Genomic DNA, 26679 nt, shown 5'->3' with positions numbered 1-26679 from the left:
TTTAAATGTAACTCTTAGCTCGGCCGGTGTGTCTCAGTGGTTGAGCATCAACTCATGCACCAAGAAGTCACCGGTTTGATTCCCAGTCAGGGCAAATGCCCAAGTTGGGAGCCAAATCCCTAGAGGGAGGCATGCAGGAGGTGATCAATCAGTATTCTCTCTTATCGATGTTTCTCTCTCTCCCTCTCCCTTCCTCTCTCTCTAAAATCAATAAAGGAAATAATTAAAAAATGTAACTGTTAAACACCTTAAGATAGGAAACCCTTCCAGAATGCAGAGCAGAGGCAAAAAGGCAGTACATACAAACTCAAAAGACAGAGCACCAGAATCAATCCAGCCTGGCTGGTATGACTCGGTGGTTGAGTGTCAACCCATGAACCAAGAGGTGGCTAGAACCAGGTTGTGGGCCCAGTACCCCAGTTGGGGGAATGCAGGAGGCGGCCAATTGATGTTCTCTCTTATCAATGTTTCTCTCTCTCCCTCAAAATCAATAAAGAAAATAAAATTCTTAAAAAATCAATCAATCCAGATGGTCCAACATCCAATTAATAGGAGTCAACAGTTTTACTTTTCTACATAGCACTTATTCTAACAAATTATATAATTTACTTCTAATTCTTTATTGTTGTCTAGAACATAAACCCCATGAGGGCAGGAATTTTTGTCTTATTGGCTACCCTTCCCAGTTCCTAGACTACTCCATACATAGCAAGTACTTAAGAATTACTTGTTGAGCCCTGGCCGGTTTGGCTCAGCGGTTAGAGCGTCGGCCTGCGGTCCGAAGAGACCTGGGTTCGGTTCCCGCTAAGGGCGCGTACTTCGGTTGCAGTTTGTCCCCGGCCCTGGTTGGTCGTGCGGGTGGCAGCCACTCGATGTGTCCCTTCACGTCGATGTTTCTCTCTCTCTCTCCTTCCTCTCTCTCCCTCCCACTCTATCTGTACAAAAAATGGAAAATATCCTCGGGTGAGGATAAAAAAAAAAAAAAAAAAAGAATTACTTGTTGAATGAATGAAATAGTTGCTCCAAAATTTATTTGGGGTTTAGAATTTTGTACTCAGCAAAGCAGTCAAATATGAAGACAGAACAGATTCAGGGAATTATCTTCCATGTCCTTTTTTTTTAAATGAAAAGTCATGTAAGATGAAAAAATGACTTAATAGAAGAAAGAGTAGAACTAACCCGGGAGTCCAAACAAAAAAAATTCCTGGATGACAGCTGTCATAGCAACTGGCCTGTGTTTAAAGGAAACATCAGTGAACTCTAAAGAATAAGAAGTAGAATTCAGAAGAAGCAGCTGAAATTCCTTAATGGGGAACAAAATCTTCTCTCAAAATGACAAAAATTAGAAACTAGGGAAAACAACAGCAAATATAAGTCATAATCCAAAAAAGAAGCAAATCAACCTATGGAATGCTAGAATGTAAGAAAAGTGACTTTTCTCATTAGGAATGTTGTCCTTCAAGTGGCATAGAGACTGGAACATTGAACCCCTGGAGAAATTTAGTACTACCTTAGACATGAACAATATTTACATTATCACAACTGTGTAGATAATCTTTATTTGTTTTTAGAATCAACTTTGACACAAAAGATAGAACTATGGTTATAGGTCAAAATGTACATTTTACCAAACTTGATAATATAAAAATAAAGGTATACCTGACCAAAACTAAACGATAGAAAGGTCTTAAAATACTCATTCTTAAAAATGATACATCAATAATAAAAAGTTTGAAGAATAAGGTCTAACTAGGATTAGGGGAATGGAGAAAATTGTTGTTATAAGCTCCTTAGGTTAAGTTCATTTGTTTTCATCTGTAATACATTCAACAATAAAGTAAGTTTAAATTTTTTTTCTTTTTACCATGCATATATTACACTTTGATTAAAAAGCAGTACCTGGTAAAGTTATTTTACTTGTGCCCAAGGTAAATGTTATTATTTTGTTAGAACCATATGCCCATCAGCCACTCTTTTTTTTTTTTAACTGGCCAGGGCACAGGCTAATTTTTAAGTTGATAATTTTGTATGGCTTGAAAATGATGTTATAAATATCCAACTGGCCCTTGACAGAAAAATGTTCCCCACTCCTGATTTAGACAGTAAATGAGAATTAAGTACAGGAAATATCTCTAGGGAGAGTCACTTAAAACACACAAACACACACACACACTCTCCACCCCCCTCAGAAAATCAGATCTGTGTTAGCATTATTTTCGCCAATGCTCTCTTCATTCAAATTTATTTCGTTTCTGACCGTTATGGTTTTCATCTAAGCAGGCTGCCAAAATACAAAACTCTGATTTTACAGAGACTGTAAAATTAGTATACTAAAAGTAAATAAACATGTATAAGTACCAAAACATTTATGACCTTATAATTTTATGATGCAAGGAGAGGCACAGATAATACAAATAAATTATAAAGACTTACATACAATACTTCCTTTGATTATTTATTTAAATCCAAAAGAAAACAAAAGGAATGTTATTAAGCTTTTATAAACAATCATGAATACAACAGACAGTGTTTTCTTTAGTTTCCAGCTCATGTGCCCAGCTTAAGAGGCACTGGAGACAGCCAGCTTCTTCAAATGATCCATGAATACCTGCAAGCTAACGTCGTCAGTTAGGATGGGTGCTCCCGTTTCCTGAAATTAAATGATAAAGGTTTATTGGCAGATATCCTTAAAACTGTTTAGAATTCATGAATTATTAAAAACTCGGGACATTCATAAAAGTTGTCCAACTCAGTTCATGTTGTTCCCGCTGCTGAGTACTCTTGCCAACCCCATCCTCTGCCTAGTTAACTAATTCTTTCAACTGAATCAATTCCTCACAAAATCCTTCCCTGACCCACTAAGCTCAAGCCATCCCTGCCACTAGACAGTTCTGAGCATATGCTCTTCTATATCCCCCTTCTCTCCACAGTTCTAATGATTCATCCAGAATCTGGCTCCTCACCAGGCATAAACTTCTGGAGGCCTGCACACCCTGCCTCTCATCTTCCCCACTACTCTGTCACAGCACCTAGCCCGACGCTCTTAAGTGCTCTGCTTACAACAGAAGCTTGATAATGGTATATTCACAAATGAGTGAATCAGTTATTTTCACTGAACAAATGGATATTTGTAATATCAAAAAATGCTTACGATTTATTTAATGTTAGGGAATAAACTGAATAGAAACCCCAAATTTGTAAAAGAAAAGTAAATAAAGAAAAAAATATATACATTACACATTTTTAAAACATTTTAATTTTTATTTGGGGGGGAGAGAGAGAGAGAGAGAGAGAGAAACCTCGATCGGTTGCCTCCCACATGTGCCTTGACCAGGGATCAAATCTGCAACCTGGGTATGTGCTCTGACTAGGCAATGAAAGTGCCACCTTTTGGAGTATGGGATGATGCTCCACCCAACTGAGCCACACCAGCTAGAACCATGACATACGCATATTATATCACCTAGCAAGAAACCAGAAGTGGTTAACTCTAGATAGTAGCACTATAGGTCATTTTAATTTTCTTTCTTAATCGTTTTTTACACATTCAAATTTTCTGGAATAAAATTATACTATGATTATAATTAGAAAAAAGTTAGCATGATTAAAATTTTATAAAAAGACTTCTAGGAAGAAGAAGATATACCTTCCACTAGGTATAACTAAAAATCCTGGACATTTTATATAAAACAAACATAAGACTCTGAAACATAGAGAGAAGATAGCAGACAAACTAGGGACCCTGGGATCCAAGGAACAACACAGTGGTGAATTCCCTGGGTTTTCTTTTTGCCTCATACATCCCAGACTTGGGGCTACAGAAGCTGGCAAACAGTCACTGAGCACAGACAAAAGCCCACCTTCTCTAGCCAAAGGACCAGGCCAGTCTAGTAAGGCAGAAAAATGTTAGATAACCACCACTGTACTATAGCCAAAGGTGACAGAAAAAACTGTGGCCTCACCCCATCTATGCCACCAAAGGCTGAGTGGGCAGCTTAGACCTCCCCTCTCACAAGGCAGTAAGGAAGGACCCCAACAAACCCGCCAGGGTGGTGACACAGAAGGCCAAGTATTGCGCTGGGAATTTCATCCCCAGTGGCGAGCGATAAGTCTCCTTGCCCCTATGGTATCAGTAGAGACCACTGGGGCAGTCTGGTCTTCTACCCCCACATGTCAGTAATAAATGTCCCTCTCACACCCACTGGGGTAGCATCAGAGGAGGTCTAGTGGAGAGTCAGCACTTTCACTATCACCCAACAGTAGTAAGACCATCTCCACAAGAGGATTAGTGGAAACGGGAGCTGGAAGTGTCAATTGAGGCCAATGGAAAACCTGGACTTCTACCTCCACGTGGCAGTAACAAAATAATATCCCCCCTGTACCCCACACCTTCCCTGCCAGAGCAGCATGACAAAAAGTCAGCTAAAACAGCAGGTTTAAACAGATCCAGAATTTCATAACAAATATAAAAATGTCCATGTTTCGCCCTGGCCGGTTTGGCTCAGCGGTTGGAGCACTGGCCTGCGTACCAGAGTGCCAGGTTCGGTTCCCGCTAGAGGCACATACCAAAAAAAAAAGGTCCACATTTCATTCAAAAATCCTTATCATACCAAGAGCCAAGATCTCAAAGTAAATCTCAAAAAAAAAAAAAAAAAAAAAAAAGAGAGTCAACAGGTGTTAACACCATGTTGACAACAATGTTGGAATTATCTGACAAAGACTTTAAAACAGTCATGATAAAAATGCTTCAGTGGGCAATTATGAACACAACTGAAAACAAAGCCTAGCAAAGAAATACAAAGTCTCAGGAAGGAAGTAGAAGACATAAAAAACCAAATGAAAATTTTAGAACTAAAAAATACAGCAACAAATAAAAAGTTCAGTGTATAAACTTAAAGCAGAAAGGGAACAGAGAAAATAACCAGTAAACTAGAGATTAAAAAACTAACATTCATGTAACTGAGGTTCCAGAGAGAAAGAAAAAAAGAAGACAGGCTGAAAAAATATTCAAAGAAATAATGGCTGAAACCTACCCAATTTTGTCAAGAGACATAAATATAGAGAATCAAGAAGCTAAGCAAATTCCAAATAGGCTAAATCCAATTCTACCCAAAACACATGGTACTTTAACTTTTGAAAAGCAACAACAAAGAAAAAATCTTGAAAGCAGCCAGACATTATCTTGTCTACAAAAGAAAAACAGTAAGAATGACAGTGAATTTCTAATCAGAAACAATAGATGCCAGAGAGTGGCAAAATATTTAAATGCTTAACAAAAAGGAATATCACCAGAATCCTGTATCTAGAGAAAAATATCCTTCATGAATAAAAGGGAAATCAAGACTCTCAAATGAAGGGAAACTAAGATTCTATCACCAGTAGACCTACTGTAAAAGAATGGCTAAAGGAAATCTCTAACAAAAAGGAAATGATAAAAGAAGGAACCTTGGGGTATTAAGAAGAAATAAAGGACATAGTAAGCAAAAATGTGGATAAATATAACAGGCTTTCCATTTTCTCTTGAGATTTATAAATTATGTCTAATGGTTGGAAAAACTAATGTAGAGGAAATATTTAACACAATTATATTATGAACGAAGTAGGGTAGAGGGACATAAAGGGGTGGAAAGTTTTGCATACCTCACTTGTACTGGTCAAAAAGACAACAGTGAGAAGCTATGCATATTATGTAACACAATGCTCTACACTACAGCAACCAGGAGTAACCACTAAAAAAAAGGTCAACAAAGAGACACACTAAAAACCACTATAAACACAGATGGAATTCTAAAAACTGTTTAAATAACTCATAGGAAAGCAGAAAAGAAACACACACACACACACACACACACACACACACACACACACACAGACAAAGAAATGAAAATCAGAGAAAACAAAAAAATAAAATGGCAGACTTAAGCCCTAATATATCAATAATTATATTAATATAAATGGTCCAAATACATCAATTAAAAGAGTTTAGCAGAGTAGATTAAAAACAATGACACCAGTATATGCTGTCTATGAGAAATTCACTTCAAATACACTGATAAGAAGCAGGTTGAAAGTTAAAGGATGAAAAGAAATATATCATGCAAACATTTACTTATTTTTGCATGAAAAATAAAAGGAATAAAGGGGAGGACTTTACCAATGCCCAAGAAAGTATATATTAGTGCCAACAAAATTACCAAAGATAGAGGGAGACATAACATAATAAATAATATAGGTCAACACTAAGAAGACATAGCAATCCTATGTGTACACAACAAACAACAAAACTACAAAATATGTGAACAAAAACTGAAGAAATAGACAAAACTCACAATTAGAGTTGGAAACTTCAACACCCTCTCTCAACAACTGTTAGAACAACTAGACAAATAATCAGCAGGGATAGATAAGAACTCAACATCACTATCAACTAACAGAATCTAACATTTATAGAACACTATCCAACAACAACAGCAAGATACATGTTCAAATGATCATGGAACACATGCCAAGATGTCCATATCCTTGGCCATAAAACAAATGTCAATAAATTTACAAGAATTAAAACCATATAAAGAGTATTCTCCAACCACAATAAAAATAGAAATCAACAACAGACAGATAATACTTGGAAACTAAGCAACAGTTCCAAATACTCCAAGAACCAAAGAACTCTCAAGAGAATTTAAAAAGAACTTAGAAAATGGGTAAAATAAACCTAAAGCAAGCAGAAGGAAGAAAATAAAGATTAGAGCAGAAATCAATGAAATGGAAAACACAACAGAACAAGAAAAAGAAATAAAAGATATTCTCCCCACTTACAGATGATATGATTGTCTACATAGAAAATCCCAGAGAATCTATTAAAAAACTCCCAGAAGTAATAAGTGACTTAGTACATTCACAGGATACAAAATAAACATACAAAAATCAGTTGTATTTCTATATACTAGAAGTGAACACTTGGAAACTGCAATTAAAATCACAATACCATTAACAGTCACTAAAACCAAAAAAAGTAAAAATATACAACACTGAAGAAAGAAATCAAAACATATTTAATGGAGAGATACTGTGAGTTCATGAATTAGAAGGCTCAATATAGTAAAGATGACAATTATTTCCAATTGATACAGAGGTTTAATGAATTTTTTTTTTATCCTCACCCGAGGATATTTTTCAATTTACCTTCAGATGGAGTGGAGGTGGAGGGGAGAGAGGGAGAGAGAAAGAGGGAGAAAGGGAGAGAGTGAGAGAGAGAGAGAGAGAAACATCAATGTGAGAGAGACACATTGACTGACTGGCTGCCTCCCGCATGTCCCTGACCAAAGCCAGGGACAAACTGCAACTGAGGTACATACCCTTGACTGGAATCAAATCCGTGATTCATTGGTCCACAGGCTGACACTCTAACTGCTGAGCCAAACCAGCCAGGGCTAATGAAATTCTTATATCAAAATCCCAACAAGATTTTAAAAATATATAGGAAAGATTATTCTAAAATTTGTATGTAAAAGCAAAGGAACTAGAATAGCTAAGACAATTTTGAAAAAGAACAAAGTGGGGGAAAAAAATCAGTCTACCTGATTTCAAGACAGATAGTCATCATCGAGATTGTGTGGTGTTAGTAGAGGGAGAGAAACAGAGATCAATAAAATAGAGCAGAAAACCCAGAAATGTACTCACTAAAATATGCCCAAATAATCTTGGACAAAGATACAAAAGCAGTTCTGTGGAAGATAGCCGTTTTCGACAAATGGTGTTGGGGCAATGAGACATCCATTTGCACAAAATAAAGTTATATCTCATATCTTATACAAAAGTTAATTCATGGACTAAAATATAAAAATAAAAAATATAAAAATAAAATTAGAAGACAAACACAGATCTTTGGGATCTAGGGCTAGACAAAGAATACTTAAACTTGATAACCAAAAGCACAATCAATAAAAGAAAAAATTGATAAAGTGGACTTCATAAAGATCAAACACTGTGCTCTGCAAAAGACCCTGTGAATAAGACATACAGACCAGCTAAAAGTGAGAGAAATATACACAGACCACATATACAACAAAAGACTAGCATCTCTCTCTTTTAAAAAAAATCCTCACCCAAGGACATACTTTTATTGATTTCAGAGAAAGAAGAAGAGGAAGACAGAGAGAGCATCAATGTGACAGTGAAACATTGATCTGCTACCTCCTGCACACCCCCTTTATCAGGGATCGATCTCACAACCTGGGCATGTGCCCTGACTGGGAATAGAACCCACAACCTTCTGGTGCACGAGACAACTCCAATGAACGGCGCCACACTGACAAGACTAGCATCTTGAGTTCATAAAGAACTCAAAACTCAACCATAAAAAAGCAAATAATCCAATGAGAACATGGGCGAAAGACAGAGATTTCATCAAAAAAGATATACAGATGATGTCCTCTCTTTCCCATTTTTTCGTGTGGGAGGCAACCAAATTTTTGGTGGCCTTGCTTTTGCAAGGCAGAAAGAAAAATAAAAAAGATATACTGATGGAGTCCGGCTGGTGTGGCTCAGCGGTTGAGTGTTGACCCATGTAGCAAGAGGTCGCCTACTCGAATCCCAGTCAGGACACATGCCCAGGTTGTGGGCCTGATCCCCAGTAGGGGGCATGCAGGAGGCAGCCAATCAATGTTCTCTCTCATTGATGTTTCTATCTCTCCCTCTCACTTCCCCTCTCTCTAAAATCAATAAAGAAAAAAATATTTTTTTTAAAAAGATATACAGATGGAAAAGAAGCATATGAAAAGATGTTTAACATCATTAGCCACTGGGAAAATGTAAATTAAAACCACAGAGTTGTCCAGCCGGTGTGGCTCAGTGGTTGAGCATTGATCCATGCACCAAGAGGTTGCTGGTTCGATTCCCGGTCAGGGTACATGCCCAGACTGTGGGCCAAATCACCATTGGGGAGCATGCAGGAGGCGGCCAATCAGTGTTCTCTCTCATCGATGTTTCTATCTCTCTCTCCATCTCCCTTCCTCTAACATCAATAAAGAAAAAAAATTCCAGCCCTGGCCGGTTTGGCTCAGCGGTTAGAGCGTCGGCCTGAGGTCCTGAGAGACCCGGGTTCGGTTCCTGCTAAGGGCGCGTACCTCGGTTTCAGTTTGTCCCTGGCCCTGGTCGGTCATGCGGGTGGCAGCCACTCGATGTGTCCCTTTCACATCGATGTTTCTCTCTCTCTCTCTCTGTTCCTCTCTCTCCCTCCCACTCTACCTGAACAAATAATGGAAAAATGTCCTCGGGTGAGGATGAAAAAAAAAAAAGAGCTAAAAAACAAAAACAAAAACCCAAAAAACAACAACAAAAAAAACAGTGTAATACCGTGTTACACAGTGTTAACCTACACTGCTATTAGAAAAGGTAAAATAACAATACTAAATGCTGGCAAGGATGGAGAGAAACTGGATCACTCATACATTGATAGTGAGGATGGACAAGGGGAATCATTCTGGAAAACAGTATGGCAGTATTTTAGACTAACTATGTAACTACCAAACAACTGAGCAAATGTACTTCTGGGCATTTATTTCAGAGAAATGAAGACTTAGGTTCATAAGAATGCTATACATTAATACTTAAGGTAGCTTTATTCCTAACAGTCAGAAACTGAACCACCCAGATATCCTTTAATAGGTGAATGATTAAACAACTATGGTATATCTATACCATAGAGTACTACTCAGCAAATAAAAAGAACCAAATTATTAATACATACAACAACTTGGATTAATCTCTAGATAATTATGCTGATGGAAAAAAGCCAGTCCCAAAAGTTATATACCATGTGATTTCATACATATAACATTCTTATTTATTTATTTATTTATTTTTTAATCCTCACCCGAGGACATTTTTTTGTTTTTTGTTCAGGTGGAGTGGGAGGGAGAGAGAGGAACAGAGAGAGAGAGAAACATCGATGTGAAAGGGACACATCGAGTGGCTGCCACCCGCACGACCGACCAGGGCCGGGGACAAACTGCAACCGAGGTACATGCCCTTAGCGGGAACCGAACCCGGGTCTCTCAGGACCGCAGGCCGACGCTCTAACCGCTGAGCCAAACCGGCCAGGGCCATATAACATTCTTGATAACAAAACTATAGAAATGGAGAACTGATTAGCAGTTGTCAGGCATTAAGAAAGGGGTAGAGACAGAAGGGAAGTGAGTGTGACTATAAAAGGGTAACATAAGCACTGGCCAGTTTCTCAGTGGTTAGAGCATCAGCCAATAGACCAAAGGGTTGTAGGTTCAATTCCCAGCAAGGGCATGTATCTGGGTTGTAGGTTTGATCCCTGGCCCGGTTGTGCAAGAGGCAACTAATGATGTGTCTCTCTTACACTGATGTTTCTCTCTTTCCCTCCTTTCTCTCTCCCTCCCTCCCTTCCACTCTATCTGGAAAAATATCCTCAGGTAAGGATTAACAAAACAAAACAACAACAGAAAAAGGGGTAACATGAAAGATTCTTATGCTGATGGAAATGTGCATCTGGACTGTATCAATGTAATATCCTATGATAGTGCTTTACAGTTTTACAAAATGTTACCACTGGAGGAAACTACGTAAAGGGTATAGGGAATCTCTGTATTATTTCTTACAACTGTGTTTGAATTTACAATTACCTCAAAAAAAGGTTTAATTTTAAAAATGTTGTAAGAAAACAGAATGAAAGAAAAAACTCATTTGAGAGAGACATAAATGGTTGGAATGATTAGATAATGAAGGAATCAGGCTGAAAAGTAAAGAGGACACAAAACCAGTGGTGAGCATTTGTAGATGTTTTTGCCCTGTCCTCTTGAGAGAGAGAAAGAAGGAAAGGGAGGACTTGGGGCAATGCTGCTGTGTCTATGAGAACCCAATGGAGGCCACACTATGGTGTCCTGTCCTCCAACTCGAACCTGTCATATTATGCTGTGCACTGCAGAAAGGGATCCACACTGGGTAGCCACTCCCAAATCCCAAGCTATGTTTGCAGTTTTTTTCCCAGCAAAATAACCAAGTTATTCTGTCTCTGGGCCAAACAGACTCCAATTTTAACTAGTTTTTTAAAATGTAGCCTGGGCCTGGCTGATGTGGCTCAGTGGTTAAGTGTTGACCCATGCACCAAGAGGTCACCAGCTCTATTCCGGTCAGGGCACATGCCCAGGTTGTGGGTCCGATCCCCAGTCAGGGGTGAGCAGGAGGCGGCTGTTCAATGTTCTCTCTCATCAATGTTTCTATCTCTCTCTCCTTCTCCTTTCCTCTCTCTCTAAAATCAATAAAGAAAAAAAAAATTTTTTTAATAAAATAAAATAAAATGTAGCCTGGTTGCCCTGGCAGGTTTGCTCAATGGTTAGAGTGTCGGCCTGCAGACCAGAGTCACGGGTTCAATTCCAGTCAAGGGCATGTACCTCGGTTGCGGTTTGGCCCTGGCCCTGATTGGGGTTGTGTGGGAGGCAACCAATTGATGTGTCTCTCTCACATCAATGTTTCTCTTTCTCTCTCCCCTTCCCACTCTATCTGAACAAAAAAGGAAAAATATGCCCGGGTGAGGTTTAAAAAATAAATAAATAAAATGTAGCCTGGTCTCCTCCCCAAATTCCTGACAATTTCTTACCTGTCCCCAAGCATACAGGTTATTGTGTGTCTGAGATGGATTCACTTTGGACAAAAGAAATCGAGCCTTCAAAAAAAAAAAAGGTTAAAGATTAAAGTGGCATGAATATTAGTGCACTAGGAAAAAAAACTTTTACATTTCTTTTGTTAAATTAGAACTTTTTATTGCACAGGAACCCATTTCTTTAGCTTAAGATCAATAGAGGTCAATTATTAGAGTTCCAGAAACATAAAATGTATTTTATTTTGGCAATCCTCTACTTTTATATTAACATATTCTGACCACTCATTTAAAAATAAGTCATATTTGGAAGTTTATCTGTACGTCAATTTGTTACCACATAAAATATTAATCATGCTGTTTGGATTTATAGCCATAAAAATAAATCATTAAAAAAATATTAACCACCCTATTTGGATTTATAGCCATAAAGATGTATCATAGAAACAACTGAATACCAAAACCAACCTGACTGCCTCCATGTTCTGTGTTAATGTAACGTGGCATTGGGAAGCGCGCTTGCAGAATTTCTTGAGCATCATCCAATGGTGCCTGCAGAAGGTGCTTGAAGTTTTCATACTCAGGTATGTCCTGGTACCCAGCTTTACGCCACTGGGCTATAGTCTACACCAAAACAAACAAACCAAAACTACTGTGGAAACACTGAAACAATAGCTTTCTTTGACACTTAAGATTCTAACACCACATCTCTACCCCCAAACTTGCTTCAAGTGAAGAAGTCTTACATTAAGAATGGCAAGTTTTAGATGGGAACAAAGTGGAGCTGACTAGAAGTATGAGTAAGCAAAGAGGTACACCCAGGACACCCCCAACCACACAGTTCTTCTGGAAGTATCAGAGTCATCAGTCACACGTCCTCATTCCTTTCTCACTGTACATACCAACTAGCTAAAACTCCAGGGATTAGTTGAACCAAGGAACTATGGGCTCCCTTGCTTTCCACTTCCACTGCCATCGCTTGGTCTAGCGTTTCATTTCCTTAAATCTGGCAGGTAAAGAGATTTGTGGACTGCCTCCATAGAATTCATTCCCCCTTTTCTTTCCAGTCAGCACATGTCATATACCCTCTCTTCCAGGGGATAATAGTTACATAGATCTGGTGGGATTGACCTCATCTCCATCCTATGCTCCCCTGGTCTCTGACTGGGGATATTCCTGGTGGGAAAGTATTTTACAGAATATAAAAGCTATAAGAATCAAAATATGAAACTTAGACAATGAGTAGAAGGCAATCTAAGTGTGGAAAGTAAAGACTGTCTCCCCCACTAGGATAAACACTTTGTTTTTCATTCTTTCTTTCATTACCATCAGCAACTGATCTAGGAAATATCTTAAACACATAGGAAAAAAGTATCTACTGAATGATTAATATATCTTTATAAATAAACTGAAGTGCTATCACATGTGAACTGTTAACTGATACCAGAAAGAGGATTCTCTTTAGATGCTTCCTTCTGCAGCCTCTTCTCCCTTCTGAGAGTTTCTAATAACCTTTTCTAGGTCTTAATTTTTTTACTGACCAGTAGAATGGAGGAAATTTCCATAAGCTTACTAGGGTCCAAGAGTTCATAAGAACACCATAGGGCTTTGGAGGATGAGAATGATGTCATTGTTTTTGTCATTAGAACCAATCACTTGTACACAGAAGGTGCTCAATAAATGCATGAATGAACAGGATCGGGGCTGTAGCCCGAGATGTCTATAAGGAATGAGCTGAAGCAAATAAAGCTATGTTGTGATTACTGTTCTTAAAGGAACCAGTAGGAATGGCAGCTGATCACAAATGGCCTTTGGTTTAGGACCATTACTGATGGTGTACCGTATGTGGTTAAGTGGCTAGCAGACGGTGTTAATATGCTGGAAAAGTTATAAAATGCCCATTAGTATTAGAAAATAAATTCTTTTTAAGTTATTAAGAGAATTCTGGAACACAATTTATATTTTCCAGGATATCTGAAATCACTTCTAATGTACAGACACTAGGGAGTCAAGTCAACCATCAAAGAAACTTACCGAAGGTAGATAATGCACTATAAAAGAAAAAATAATATATCACTGAATATAATGCTCAGTTAAAGAATTTTCTTCAGAGGAGCCATTCCCTTTCTTAGGGAATTAACTGCTTTGAGAAAGAGATGGACTCTGCTCTGAAAACCATCCACAGCCATCCTAGACATCCACAGACCCAGTGTGAGGTTCACTGTGCCACGTTATCTCAAAGAAAAACTATCACCCTAAACGTATGAGTGTTTACTACTAACTCTAACATAACTCTGAAAGGGTAATAGTACATATAAAATATTTACTGAAGAAAAGTAACCAATCTTGCCTAACAACTCAGAAAGTAATAAATTACAGTGATTTGAAAGGACCAGGTGAGATTTACTAATACCAAATATTATTAAAATTATACAAATACTCAAGGAACCTGAAAAAATATTTTCTTCACTAACATATACTGTACTCATTACCATAAACTGTGGGTTTCCTAAGTCCAGATTCTTGTTTCAAATGCTAAATTAATAAGAAGTAAAACAATAGTAAGAAAAAAAATTAGTAATATCATCTTACCTCACCAAAATAAATGACAATTTGGAAGAAAGTATCCATCAGCAAAATTCTGTCAGCTAGAATGCTGCTGCTGTCCAATAGTACTGGCTGGAGAAAAAGGGAAAGAGATGGCATTGGTCTTCCCTCTCTTCCCCACATGGGCAAAACAGAAACCAATGGCTCTCCCCCTCTTCACTGTCATTCCCACTTTGTGCTTCCTGACTCAGGCAGTTCTAAGTTTCAACTCTGTAGAAGAAAGAGGCTCCAAACAATCCCTCCTCAACTGGAAAAGGAGATTAATTATATCTTTTGCTCTAGGAACCAAAAGGTATTCCAAACATTCTGTTTCAGGCTAAAAATGTATTTTATCTATCAGAGATACAGTCCCGCAAACCTACAACTGCAGATGACACACAGGGATGGCTATATGAAAAAGTACAGCTTTTAATACAAGTTTGGAAAGTTTACTACAAAATATATTTTTTATGATTTTTATTTCAGTAGTAAAAGTAATCTATACTTGTTAAAGGAAACTTGAACCCAAGGACAACAAATATTGATAGTTTGGTTTATTTCTATATAGTTTTTAAATTTTGCAGATTTTTTAGAAAGCATAATTTACAAAGTTTCTCTCTTAATTTTTTTTTCATGTAACTTAACATTAGGATGTATCTATTTTTATTATGTTATATAAACTGTGAATGTTTCTTAGATTACTTATTTTCCTACTATTGAGCATTTGGCTTGTTTTTTTAAATTTTCTTTAAGATACGTTTTTTAATGATTTTTTAAAGAGAGAGATAGAAACATTAATGTGAGAGATATATAAATCAGCTGTCTCCTGCATGTCACCTACCGGGGATTGAGCCCGCAACCCAGGCATGTGCCCTGACCAGGAATCGAACCGGAATCTCTTAGTTCATGGGACAACGCTCAATCCACTGAGCCATACCAGCTGGGCTGTTTTCTAATTTTCTATTCTAATAGTTCATTTACTATTTCTTTGAACAAAGCCTTTTCTGTATAAAGGAACATTTTCTTCAGATAGAATACAAGATATGAGACTACTGGGTCAAAGTATCTGAACACAGTGAAAAAAGTACCTACACATTTTTAAGTTTTTCACTTGTAATCCTGCCTTCCACAGATAATAGCTTTACATGCCCATGACCTTTCCTATGCATATTTTTAAGACTCAGATGTTTAAGCACTATAAAGACTCAAAGTTTTCTTTTTTTTACAGCCTTTCAATAAGAGTAAATTTGCTGGGAAAAAAACAATATACAGTAAAACCTTGATATAATGGACTAATTCAGGCGAGGGGGTGTCCGTTAAAGCTGAAAGTCCATTACATAATAAAGCAGGTTTTCTGAATGTGTATGTTAAAAAAATGGACAAAAATCAGTTTACCTATTTTACTCATGTGGACGCATTTGTGTAATTAAAATTAAGTTATGTATGAAAAGTTTAATTCAACAGAAAAGTTTTCTAGATGTATTACTGTAATTTTAAATTTATAAGTCTATTAATTTGTGCATTCACCAGTCACTGTTGAGTAAAAAAATGCACACAGCTGAGGTGTGGCTTAGCCCAGGTCAGAACATGAGCCTAGCACCCATTAAAACTGCTGCAGAGCCCTGGCCGGTTTGGCTCAGCGGTTAGAGCGTTGGCCTGCGGTCCTGAGAGACCCGGGTTCGGTTCCCGCTAGGGGCGCGTACCTCGGTTGCAGTTTGTCCCCGGCCCTGGTCGGTTGTGCGGGTGGCAGCCACTCGATGTGTTCCTTTCACATCGTTGTTTCTCTCTCTCTCTGTTCCTCTCTCTTCCTCCCACTCTACCTGAACAAAAAATGGAAAAATGTCCTCGGGTGAGGATAAAAAAAAAAAAAACTGCTGCAGAGCCTGGCTGGTGTGGCTCTACAGTTGAGTGTTGACCCATGCACCAAGATGTCACCAGTTCGATTCCTGGTCAGGGCACATGCCTAGATTATGGGCCCAATCCCAGTTGAAGGCATGCAGGAGGCGGCCAATCAATTTCTCTCTCATCAATTTTTCTATTTCTCCCTCTCCCTCTCTCTAAAATCAATAAAGAAAAATGAAAATAAAAAATAAAATTGCTGCAGAAAGTCATGCCCCTCAACAACATAACCAACTACCATATGCATTGTGGTGTGATTCCGTGCTAATTATTCACTGAACAGTTTTTACCAGTGGTGAATCTTGGATTTAAACATGTAGACTACAGTTGTAGATATGGAATATTTATTTATGCTACGTAATTACTACAGTGTTTTTTCCAACATATGGCCTATTAACAAAAATTTGTTAAAAATAACAGTGAATTAACAACAACAAAATAACCGGTTAATTTAATTATAAGCAAATCTTGGTTAAAAGCATTTAAAAATTAATAGACTGTGCCCTGGCCGGTTTGGCTCAGCAGTTAGAGCGTTGGCCTGCGGTCCAGAGAAATCCGGGTTTGGTTCTCGCTAAGGGCACGTACCTCGGTTGCAGTCTGTCCCCAGCCCTGGTTGGGTCGTGCACTCGATGTGTCCCTTTCACATCAATGTTTTTCTTTCTCTCTCCCTCCCACTCTATCTGAACAAAAAATGGAAAAATGTCCTTGGGTGAGGATAAAAAAAAAAAAGAGAGAAAAATTAACAGACTGCTACTTTTCACATATGACATAATGGACCGGGAATTCTGTCTGTTAAATCCAAAGTCCGTTAAATTGAGGTCAGCAAAATCGAGGGTTTACTGTAGTATATAAGGGTGATGACAATTCCAAGAAAGGCATTCATGTAAAACCTTACCTCTGGTGGTCCATGGAACGAATAGGAATAGAGAATGGGCTGGATCATGATGAGGGACTGGGTCAAATCCTGTCGGGCAAAATGGTGTCTGTAATACGACGACTCATCAGGACTGTTGTTAAACACTTGAAGAAATGGAGATCTTCTAAGATGGAACATGAACTACATTCACAAAGAAAAAAAGACAAATGCATATAGCTGTAACCTTCTTATATACCCAAAGAGTAGACTTGCTTTAGATCTCTGAAACAGGAAAACCCAGACTTTAAGAAAAAGATCTCTGGGTTCATAAAGCAGAGAATAAAATGCTGGAACCAGGGGCTGGGGAAAGGAGGAAATGGAAAGTTGTTAAATGGGTACAGAATTTTAGTTTTGCAAGATGAAAAATTCTGGAAATCTGTTGCACAGCAATGTGAATATACCTAACAATACTGAACAATAGGTACACTTAAAAATGGTTTGGATAATAAATTTTATGTGTTTTTACCACATTAAAAAATTAATTTTAAAGGGTTGGGGGAGCTTTTGGGTATGTCAAAGATTCCACATGAAATGGGAAAGGCAAAGAAGCGTCTATTTCTGGAGTAACTGGGTTGGGTTGCAGAGACAGAATGCCTGCTCTCAAAGAGATCACAGTCCAGTGGGGAAAAGGCACATTTGGGGCAGCATATTTTGGGCCCCCCGTACAGGAAAGTACTGCTACAATGGAGTGGAGCTGGAGGAGCAGCAGGAGACTTCCCAAAGCTACTGGAGTCTGAAAGATATTCATGAGGAGACCAGAGGGCAGGCGGGTAGGGGACTCCAGGTACAGTAACAGCAGATGAGAACTTATAGAGCTCAGACACAGGCTAGTATATTAGAGTGAGGAATGTAAAGGAGAGAAACAAGATGATGATGCTGGAGGTATGTTTTCTACCCTAAGCATTAGAAGGTGTAGGGGATACTTTTACTCTAAAAAGTTACCAAAACAGCCCAGTTGAGCATCGACCCAAAGACCAAGAAGTCGCCAGTTTTATTCCCTGTCAGGGCACTTGCCCAGTTTGTGGGCTCAATCCCCAGTAGGGGACATGCAGGAGGCAGCCAATCGATGTTGCTCTCTCATCAGTGTTTCTATCTCTCCCTCTCCCAACCCTCTTCCCTAAAAATCAATAAAACATATACATATATATTTTTTATTCTCACCTGAGGACATTTTTCCATTTTTTGTTCAGATAGAGTGGGAGGAAAAAAGAGAGAGAGAGACACATTGACATGAAAGGGACACATCGAGTGGCTGCCACCCGCATGACCAACCAGGGCCAGGAACAAACTGCGAGTGAGGTACGCGCCCTTAGCAGGAATCAAACCCGGGTCTCTGTGGACCACAGGCCAACGCTCTAACTGCTGAGCCAAACTGGCCAGGGCAATAAAACATATATTTTTTAAAAGTTACCAAAACATAGAAATGAGCTGCCTTGAGAAGTATAAAGCATCCCGAGATTCCACATGTTGAAGCATAAGTTCCTAAACAATAATCATGGCTGACATCCAATGCATCCTATGTGCAAGGCATAAGGCACTTGACAAGACTTATTCAATCCTTCCAATAAGCCCATTAGGCCTAGGTTCTCTTATCATCCTTAGTTTACACATCAGGAAACTGAGGGGTAGACAACTGCCCAAGGTCACCTGCTACTGAGTGGCAGAATCAGACTGTAATCCAGGCTGCTGGCTCCAGCAACTGGGTTCTTGACCTCTACCTTGGATGATCTGAGAGAAGGAATCTTAAAAACCATCTCATTCAGCCCTGGTCAGTTTGGCTCAGGGGCTGGAGAGTAGGCCTGTGGACGACAATCATGGATTTGATTCCTAGTCAAGGGCAAGTGCCTGGGTTGCAGGTTTGATTCCAGCCTTGGGCGGAGTCATGTGGGAGGCAACCAATCGATGTCTCTCTCTCACATGGGTGTTTCTCTCTATCTCCCATCTTCCTCTCTCCCTTCCACTCTACCTAAAAAGCAATGAAAAAATATCTTTGGGTGAGGATCAACAACAACAACAAAAAACCCATCTCATTCAGTGGTTTTCACATTGTGCTCCTGAGTTTTAGTGAAACCACAAAGTACTGGGAGTGAGGTGGTGGAGAGTGCTTTGGTGGGACCCAGTGAGCGGGAGTGGAGCCTGGGAAAAACCAAAGCAGCACCCAAGTTTGTCTGCTTTAGCTTTTAAGAGACCTCTGGAAGAAAGGATTCCACAGTTGTAAAAAGACTCAGTCAGTTCTCCAGACCAACTCCTACCTTTTACAGAGGGAACCAGCATTCACAGGGGTCCAGGACCTCATCCAAGATCAATAGCATCAAAGCCAATGCTGGAATTTGGCCCCGATTCTGGCTCTTTCTACAATGCTGCACAGCCTCAACTGCTTGGGTACGGGCCGGAGAAGAGACACACCAGGTACAACAGAACCCTATCCTGAGCCAGGGGTTGAGTGAGGTGACCTCTGAGGCCCCTTTTAACCCTAAGAGTCCAATCTATACAATTTCATAATTAAAACCTGTATCCACTTTCCAAAGCAAGTATATGAAAGGATAATGCACTTTTAGACATCTAAGTCCTCTTTTTATTTATTCCTCATAAAGATGTCTCTGAGGGAAGAGGAAATAAAGTTGAGTTTGCTTCCAGTGCTGGAAAAGCTGCACTTGTGAAGAACCCAACCTGCAAGTCCCAAGCCCCATCTGTAGAGCCATAGGCTCACATTTACAAAGAACTAAACACCCAACTGGCCTCAGCTCATGTAATCCTCACAGCCACCCACTCAGCTAAGCTCATTTCCTCATTTACAGATGAGAATGAAGGTTCAGAAAAGTAAATACCCAGATCCCTGACAGCACCTTCAGGCTCCCTCCTCTTACCCCTCCTTTCCTTTGTCCCAAATGCTTAGTTCCTGCATAAAGTAGTTATTTACAGTAGCTGCTTATTACTATTGCTTCCTAGTCACGATACAGTATAATAACCATGAGCATGGTCTCCTTTATTGTATTCATCTTCCTGTGTGCTTCATTTTTTTGTTTGTTTGCTGCTAAGGTAGCCAACTGTCAACCCAGAACTTCTATAAATTAGATTTTGTTGGGGCCTTACAGCAATGATCCTGTTTTGCCTTTTCATGAAAGTTTATACAGTTACTTTCTCCTTTCTGCATGTCACCCCTGTCTTCTATAGGGCTCAGGCACTGCCTCAGAGACAGAGTATTTGTCTTGAAGTGAACAATCTTCATCTCCTATAGGCCGAGTCTCAAAACATACCAAATGTTTGCCCTGAGACCAGCGAGTTTTATTTTCATCACAATTTATTCTTCTATTGTTATTTTAGAAATATACATTACTTACCTGAGGATACAGAGAGAAGGAGTCTGATAACCTAAAAGAAGTGGGGTCTTCCTTGTTATACTGTCCAAACTTCTGACACTGTTGAAAGAAAACAGCAAAATGGGGAAAAAACCTAGAAAAGTCCTTGGAGCAATAGAGCTAGCTACATTTCAGTCTCAACTCTGCCACTGACTTACTGTGAGTCCAGACCAGCACTTTTCAGCCAGAGACAGGCAGACATATTCCCCAAAGTGTTGTTAAAATGCAAATTCTAATTTGGCAGACTTGGGGAGGGCCTAGAGATCCTGAATTCTAACCAGCACCCAGGCCAGGTGGCTGAAAACCACTCTGACTAGTGAGGGGCTAGATGAGTTCTCAGGCACAACTTCCATTAAAAAAACAAACAACCAAAAAATAACACCTCTAAGACCATGAAAATACTACCAATTAGATCAGCCTTGATGTTCCATCACTCTCCAACTCAATTTTCTTCTTCCTTTCAAAGGCAAATTTATGAACAATGTTTTCTCTTCCTGCCTTTGTTTCCTTTTTATTTCACATATTTCCTCTAGCCATTAAGAGAATCAGACTGCCCACCAATTAAAGAAAGCCCATCTCTGACATTCACCTTCTTCCTACCAAATCCGATACCCTTGCTGTTTTCCTCTTCCTGAAATTCCTAACACCTCAAGCCAAGTGACTCCCCAAACTTCTGGAAACTCTCTTCTTCAGCAGTTAAAATAGCACTTTCCTATTTTCTGTCAACTCCAATCAGTCCTTCTCTGCCTTCTTCAAAAGCTCCTCATCTTCCTACTCCTAACTGTGGGCTCCTCAGAGATTAGTTCTTAGCCCCCTGCCCATTCTCACTGCTTCAGCTACAGATCTAGAGCCAGACCAATGTCATCCAAATTCCTCCTCCAGGTCCAGGGCTGACCTTCACCTAATTACAGGATAGCTTTCCTTGGACATACTTCTGCAATTTCACATTCAGCCTATTAAAACTAAATTAAACTCTTACACTAAAAAAAAAAAAGCATTCACCTTCCCTCACCCTAAAGCTGCTCTCCTTTTCCATTTTTCTATCTCGCTGTCATTCTTGCAGTTACCCACACTTAGAATTTGAGTCAGTGCTGATTTTTCTGGTTTTTGATTTTACATATATTTTCATCAAGTTTTATCAATTCTTCCTTTAACATTCATCCTGATTCCAAACCTCCCAGAATCTGCTGCCACCCTGGTCTCAGCCCCCTTGAGCTGGCAAAACCCTCATTTGGTCTTAACAGTGTAGCCTTTTCACTTTCCAAATTTATCTCATATGACAATAATAAATGTAAATATAAGAATCATGCTGCTGTCACACCCCTGCTGGGAAATCACACCTAAGTTCCCTTTCTCTCTGACATCAAGGTAGTGACTTAACTTTAAAATGAAGACATTTCAAATGAAGAAATTTCATAACTTTCACTGCCTCTCTCTTCCCCCTGCACGTCTGGCCTCTGTGACAGTGATCTGGCCATTGTCCCCAGCATAAGCTGAGAGTACTGCTACCTCCCACAGACTTGGGCCCTCCACTCAGCAAGACTTGCCTTCTCCTCCCCTACTATCCTACTCATTTTCAAGAGACTTGATTCAAAGCTCACTTTCCACATAAGCCAACCATTTGGACCCTCTGCTCAATTTTCAGATTGTGTTTGAAATGTTGATATGCCCTGGAGGAAAAAAAATGGTTCCATGAAACAGCAAAGGCAAACACAGAGCTAAACAAAGTTAATTATCTTTCTTTACTGGGTTTTCAGTGCCTTTGATCATAAATACCTGCAATAAATTGCCAAGACTGTAAAATTATGAGGTCTGACAGTTACTGATTTATGCCTTGTGGCTCAAAACTCATTCTTCCTGCCTGTTGTGAAGTAGATCTGGACTCAAAGTTTTCCTTTGATAGCTGGCACAATGTTGAGCTTTGTTAGTACAGGGTGCTTGAGGCAAGTGTTTGCTTCTAGGTTCTAGTGTGCTCAACTCAGCAGCAGCTTTATGTCTTCTTCAGTGCCCAGTTCTTGGAGCACATGGCAGCCAACAGCTACCCCATAACCTGTGTGCCTCTGATAAGATACTTTCCTGTGAACAGTTTTCTTCCACACACCAGAGTGTGGATTTTCACCTAATTCTAGAGGGTGAATTTCTAGCAAGTTCCTCTGGCACAACACCATGGCAACTTCTCTGCCATGAAACTCAGTGAACCATGGCCATGCCCTCCGCCCTCCCACCTAGGTCTAGACCAGCCTTGGGGGGAAAGGGGCTCTTCCCTGGGTGCTCTATCTCAGCCTAGAAGCAGTGGCTGTGTCTTTTACCTGCTATTCCTATATTCTTTTGCATTCTCTTTACATCTTACTAGCCAATCTTAATTATTCCAATCCCTTGTTGTAATAGTAATTCTTTGTATAAATCTTTCCCTGTTGAAATTACCGTGTGGTTTCACTCTCTTTATTAAATCAATACATCTCCCTACACTCACTGGGCCATGGACGCCTATATTAAAAAAAAAAAAAAAAAACTCCAAGATTTGAATGGAAAATACAGGACACAGCTTTCAGTGACTTATCTAAATCAACTCTCAAATACACAGATTTGCATCATTCTCTAAATGTCCTGTGCATGTCATTTCTTCCCAACTGTAACATAAGCCCTTGAATAAAAATGCCTATTTAGTATTTATCACTCTCAGAATGTCCAGTGTTTGGTATTTATCAAGTAAGCAACTGATAAATTCTTGTTGACTTATTTGCTCAAAAGTAGAGCAGAGACCAAGATGGAACCTAGTGTCACTGTTCCCAAATTACCAGTCGAATGAGTTGTCGGTCCAGCCATCGAAGTATGTCGGGCCCCTCCTCTGACTCCGCTCGGAACACTCCCAGCCGTGCCATCAAGACTGCTGCAGCCTCCTGGTCAAATGCTGCTTCTATGTGCTTGAACTGACTCTGTGCATCTGCCCAACTGACAATTCCAGAGTTAGTACTATGCTTATTATTCAGGAGATCAGAAAGCTAGCTCTTCATTAAGATAAAGAAATGTAAGTCCTGTTCCTTCATCTAAGACAACACAAATTTGAACTGAGCTGTCAATAAAGAATCATAGCAGTTTTACACACATTTACATTTACCCTCATGTGATTTCTAAAAGCTATAAGTACAAAAGAAAATTATAAAGATCTTCCCAATATTCTACAAGACATCATAAAAAGTAGATACCCAAAAGGTACCTAAGTCTCCAGCCAGTGTTCCTTCCTCTAAGACAATCTTACAAAAATCTAAACCTTTAAAAATTCGCAAAATGTCTTCCATCGGGGTAAAGAGAATTTGCACATATACAAGAGTTTTCCACACTAATAAAAACAATATGAACAAAGCTAAATGACAAAAGATAGAACAGGAACAGGTATAAGCAAGAAAATATACAAAGAATCCCTGCAAATCAATAAACAAGGGAAAAAACAGGTTTTATAAAATGGGCAAAGGCTATCACAGAAGAAATACATCTGGTCAATAAATATGGAAAGTGCTCAACCCATTGATAAATGAGAAAATACATATAAAAGTGATATGTTGTTCTATATTTGCATGTTAAAGATTAATAATAGTATTATTAATAAGGAGACAGGATACTCTCCTTACATTACTATTGAAAATACAAAGTAGTTTCCTAGGACACTAGTTTTGCATTATCCAAAATGTCACTTCTTATGAAGTAACTAGAAAGACTCATGTACACAAAGATCTAAAAATATGAATGCAGCACTGCTGGAAGGAAGATAATACCTGTAATGGCCTTTAGTAAAGGAGTGGTACATCCCATCCAAACCATGTGACAGCCATTAAAATGAATGAAATAGAGCCTTATTATGTTATAGGTATAGAAGATGTCACTGACACATTATTTTTTTTTAAGGAAGGTCAATGTCCTTTTTTTGAAATATTTTTTTATTGATTCTAGAGAGGGGAAGGGAGAGGGAGAGAGACAGAGAGAAACATCAATGTGAAAGAGAAATATTGGTTGGCTGCCTCCTGTACAACCCCCACTGGGGATCAAACCCATAACCCAGGCATGTGCCCTGACCAGGAATCAAATCGGAGACCTTCTGGTGCATAGACAATGCTCAACCAACTGAGCCACACTGGCCAGGGCTCCTTGACACATTATTGCAAAAAACATAAATATGTTAACTTAAGAAGCCATACATGTATATAACACACACAAATGATATTATAACTCCACAGAAACGGGACTGTGACGCTAAATCCAGTACAGTAATCACATTTTACTTCTGGGGAGGGTGTGTGAAAAGATTTATTCTTTTTTACTTAATGTATTTTATTGATTTTAGAACAAAAAGAAGGGTGGGGCATCAATGTGAAAGAGAGAAACATCAATTGGTTGCCTCCTGGACACACCCCCACTAGGGATCAAACCCAAAACCTGGGTATGTGCCCTGACCAGGAATTGAACTGGCAACCTCTCGATGCATAGGACAACACTCAACCAAGAATCACACTGGCCAGGGCAAGACCCATTCTTTGTATACCTAAGTGCTGCTTGAATCTTTTACAAGGATGTATTTATGGGTTCCTTATAAATAAAATAATAAAAAATAATTTTGGCCCTGGCCCGGTTGACTCAGTGGTTAGAGCAGCAGCCCGAGGATCACAGGGCCGTGGGTTCATGGTCAAGGGCACGGACGTGGGTTGCAAGTTCGATCCCCAGCCCCAGTGGGGTTGTGCAGGACACAACCAATCAGTGTGTCTCTCTCACATTGATGTTTTTTGCTTTTTCTCTCTCCTCTCTCTCTCTCTCTCTCCCTCCCTCCCTCCCTCCCTCCCTCCCTCCCATCCTCCCTTCCATTCTATCTAAAAAAGAAAAAAAGAAAAAAAAGCCAATGGAAAAACAAAACACAAAGAAAAATAATTTTGAATGAATTTATTCTTCCTGAAAGATGATTCCTCTGGGCAAGTGCCATCAGCCTAACTGGGTTAGCTAACAATTCCTCTTCTTCCAATTGAATGAGCCAGTGAGAACTGGTAAAAAACATTTAATGGAATTGCAAAGATAAATTAACAGATGTTAAATTATCTTTCCTAGGGCGAAACATAAATCAGTAGATCAACAGAAAGGAAATTGGGGCTGCTCACTTTCGGGCAATGGTGGTCACACGGATGCGTCTCTGAGTGCTGGAGTGTTGATACTGCGTGACAAATTGGATGGCGCCTCGGCCTCCTTGGGGAATCGGGGCGTTGTGCTGCAGGGTGAGAGGCCATATACTGCATCACTGTTACAGGCATGACTCAAATAAAACAGTCAGAACCCACTGGGCTCTTCCTCAAATGACTGATATGGCAGTGATGGTAAGTTCTTGAATTCTGAATGGTACATTTAAGATCTGCACATTTCACTGTATATACATTTTACCTTAAAAAAAAACAACAACAAATTCAAATAATTACTGATATCAAGTTAACGATATGCATACTGAAGTGTCTGGGAATGAAACACACTGATGACGGCAATTTGCTTTGAAATGCATCAAAAACAAGGTGGAATGATGAATGGATAGATATGTAACAAAGCAAATACAGTATATATTAATTATGGAATCTAAGTGGTAGATGTATGGGTTTTTGCTATACAATTCTTTCAATTTTTCTGTATGTTTGAATTTTTAAAAAATAAAACACTGGAGAAGGAATTAACACACTAAAAAATTCACCAATATAACAATGACTGATAAAAGCAATTACTCTTCTAATGACCTTGTCAGTTCAACATAAAGTGAGGAAAACACTTTCTGTCTAACTTGGACCAAACCCTGGAGGGAATTAAAGAGACCATGCCAGACTGGTCACAGGCAAACATAAGCCCAAAGTAGCATCAGTTTGTGCAGAAAGAAGCCAGAGGCCATGGGTCTTGTAATAAATCAGAAAACACAACACTGAGACATAAATACTCATGAAGAAATCCAACTCACCTGATTGACTACTTCAAAGTAGATGCCAAGTGTAGATGTGGCATCCAGACCACAGATTTTCCATTGACTTGTGCCACCGACACCAAGTTCCTAGGGGTGAGAAGAGGAATTTTAAAAAAAAAGCTACTCCTGTTGTTAAATGCTGATGAAGAAGCACAGATGCTGAGAATAGGACACTTAAGAATATCTCATTCCAAATGAAAATTTAACTGAAAAGTACAACTATGGATTAGAATATGGTTTAACATTTGTATTTACAATATTTTAAGCTTTTTATACTGGTACTCTCATCAATTTTCATTACATCACTAAGATA

At 39.1% G+C, this 26679-nt stretch overlaps 1 protein-coding gene across 3 annotated transcripts in view; it reads right to left on the bottom strand.

The window, feature by feature from the left end:
• Window positions 1-2185: 2185 nt before the first annotated feature.
• Window positions 2186-26679, bottom strand: part of SEC23B (SEC23 homolog B, COPII coat complex component) — a 58641-nt gene continuing 34147 nt past the window's right edge. Inside the window, exons 12-20 of one of the 3 annotated variants that reach the window (XM_036244432.1) lie at window positions 26364-26453; window positions 25531-25637; window positions 23188-23341; window positions 20372-20449; window positions 17010-17171; window positions 14222-14308; window positions 12098-12253; window positions 11630-11695; window positions 2186-2650 (exon numbers count right to left, since the gene is read on the bottom strand). In XM_036244432.1, coding sequence (XP_036100325.1) covers window positions 2561-2650; window positions 11630-11695; window positions 12098-12253; window positions 14222-14308; window positions 17010-17171; window positions 20372-20449; window positions 23188-23341; window positions 25531-25637; window positions 26364-26453 — 990 coding nt within the window. In that variant the 3' untranslated portion in view covers window positions 2186-2560. Of the gene's footprint in view, window positions 2651-7805; window positions 7833-11629; window positions 11696-12097; window positions 12254-14221; window positions 14309-17009; window positions 17172-20371; window positions 20450-23187; window positions 23342-25530; window positions 25638-26363; window positions 26454-26679 lie in introns of those variants that run through there. The other 2 variants (XM_036244434.1, XM_036244433.1) reach the window with 2 other exon arrangements.

Source organism: Molossus molossus, unplaced genomic scaffold (assembly GCF_014108415.1).
Source record: "Molossus molossus isolate mMolMol1 unplaced genomic scaffold, mMolMol1.p scaffold_m16_p_6, whole genome shotgun sequence".
In the NCBI taxonomy this organism is placed as follows: domain Eukaryota; kingdom Metazoa; phylum Chordata; class Mammalia; order Chiroptera; family Molossidae; genus Molossus; species Molossus molossus.
This window is presented reverse-complemented; position numbering and strand designations above follow the sequence as displayed.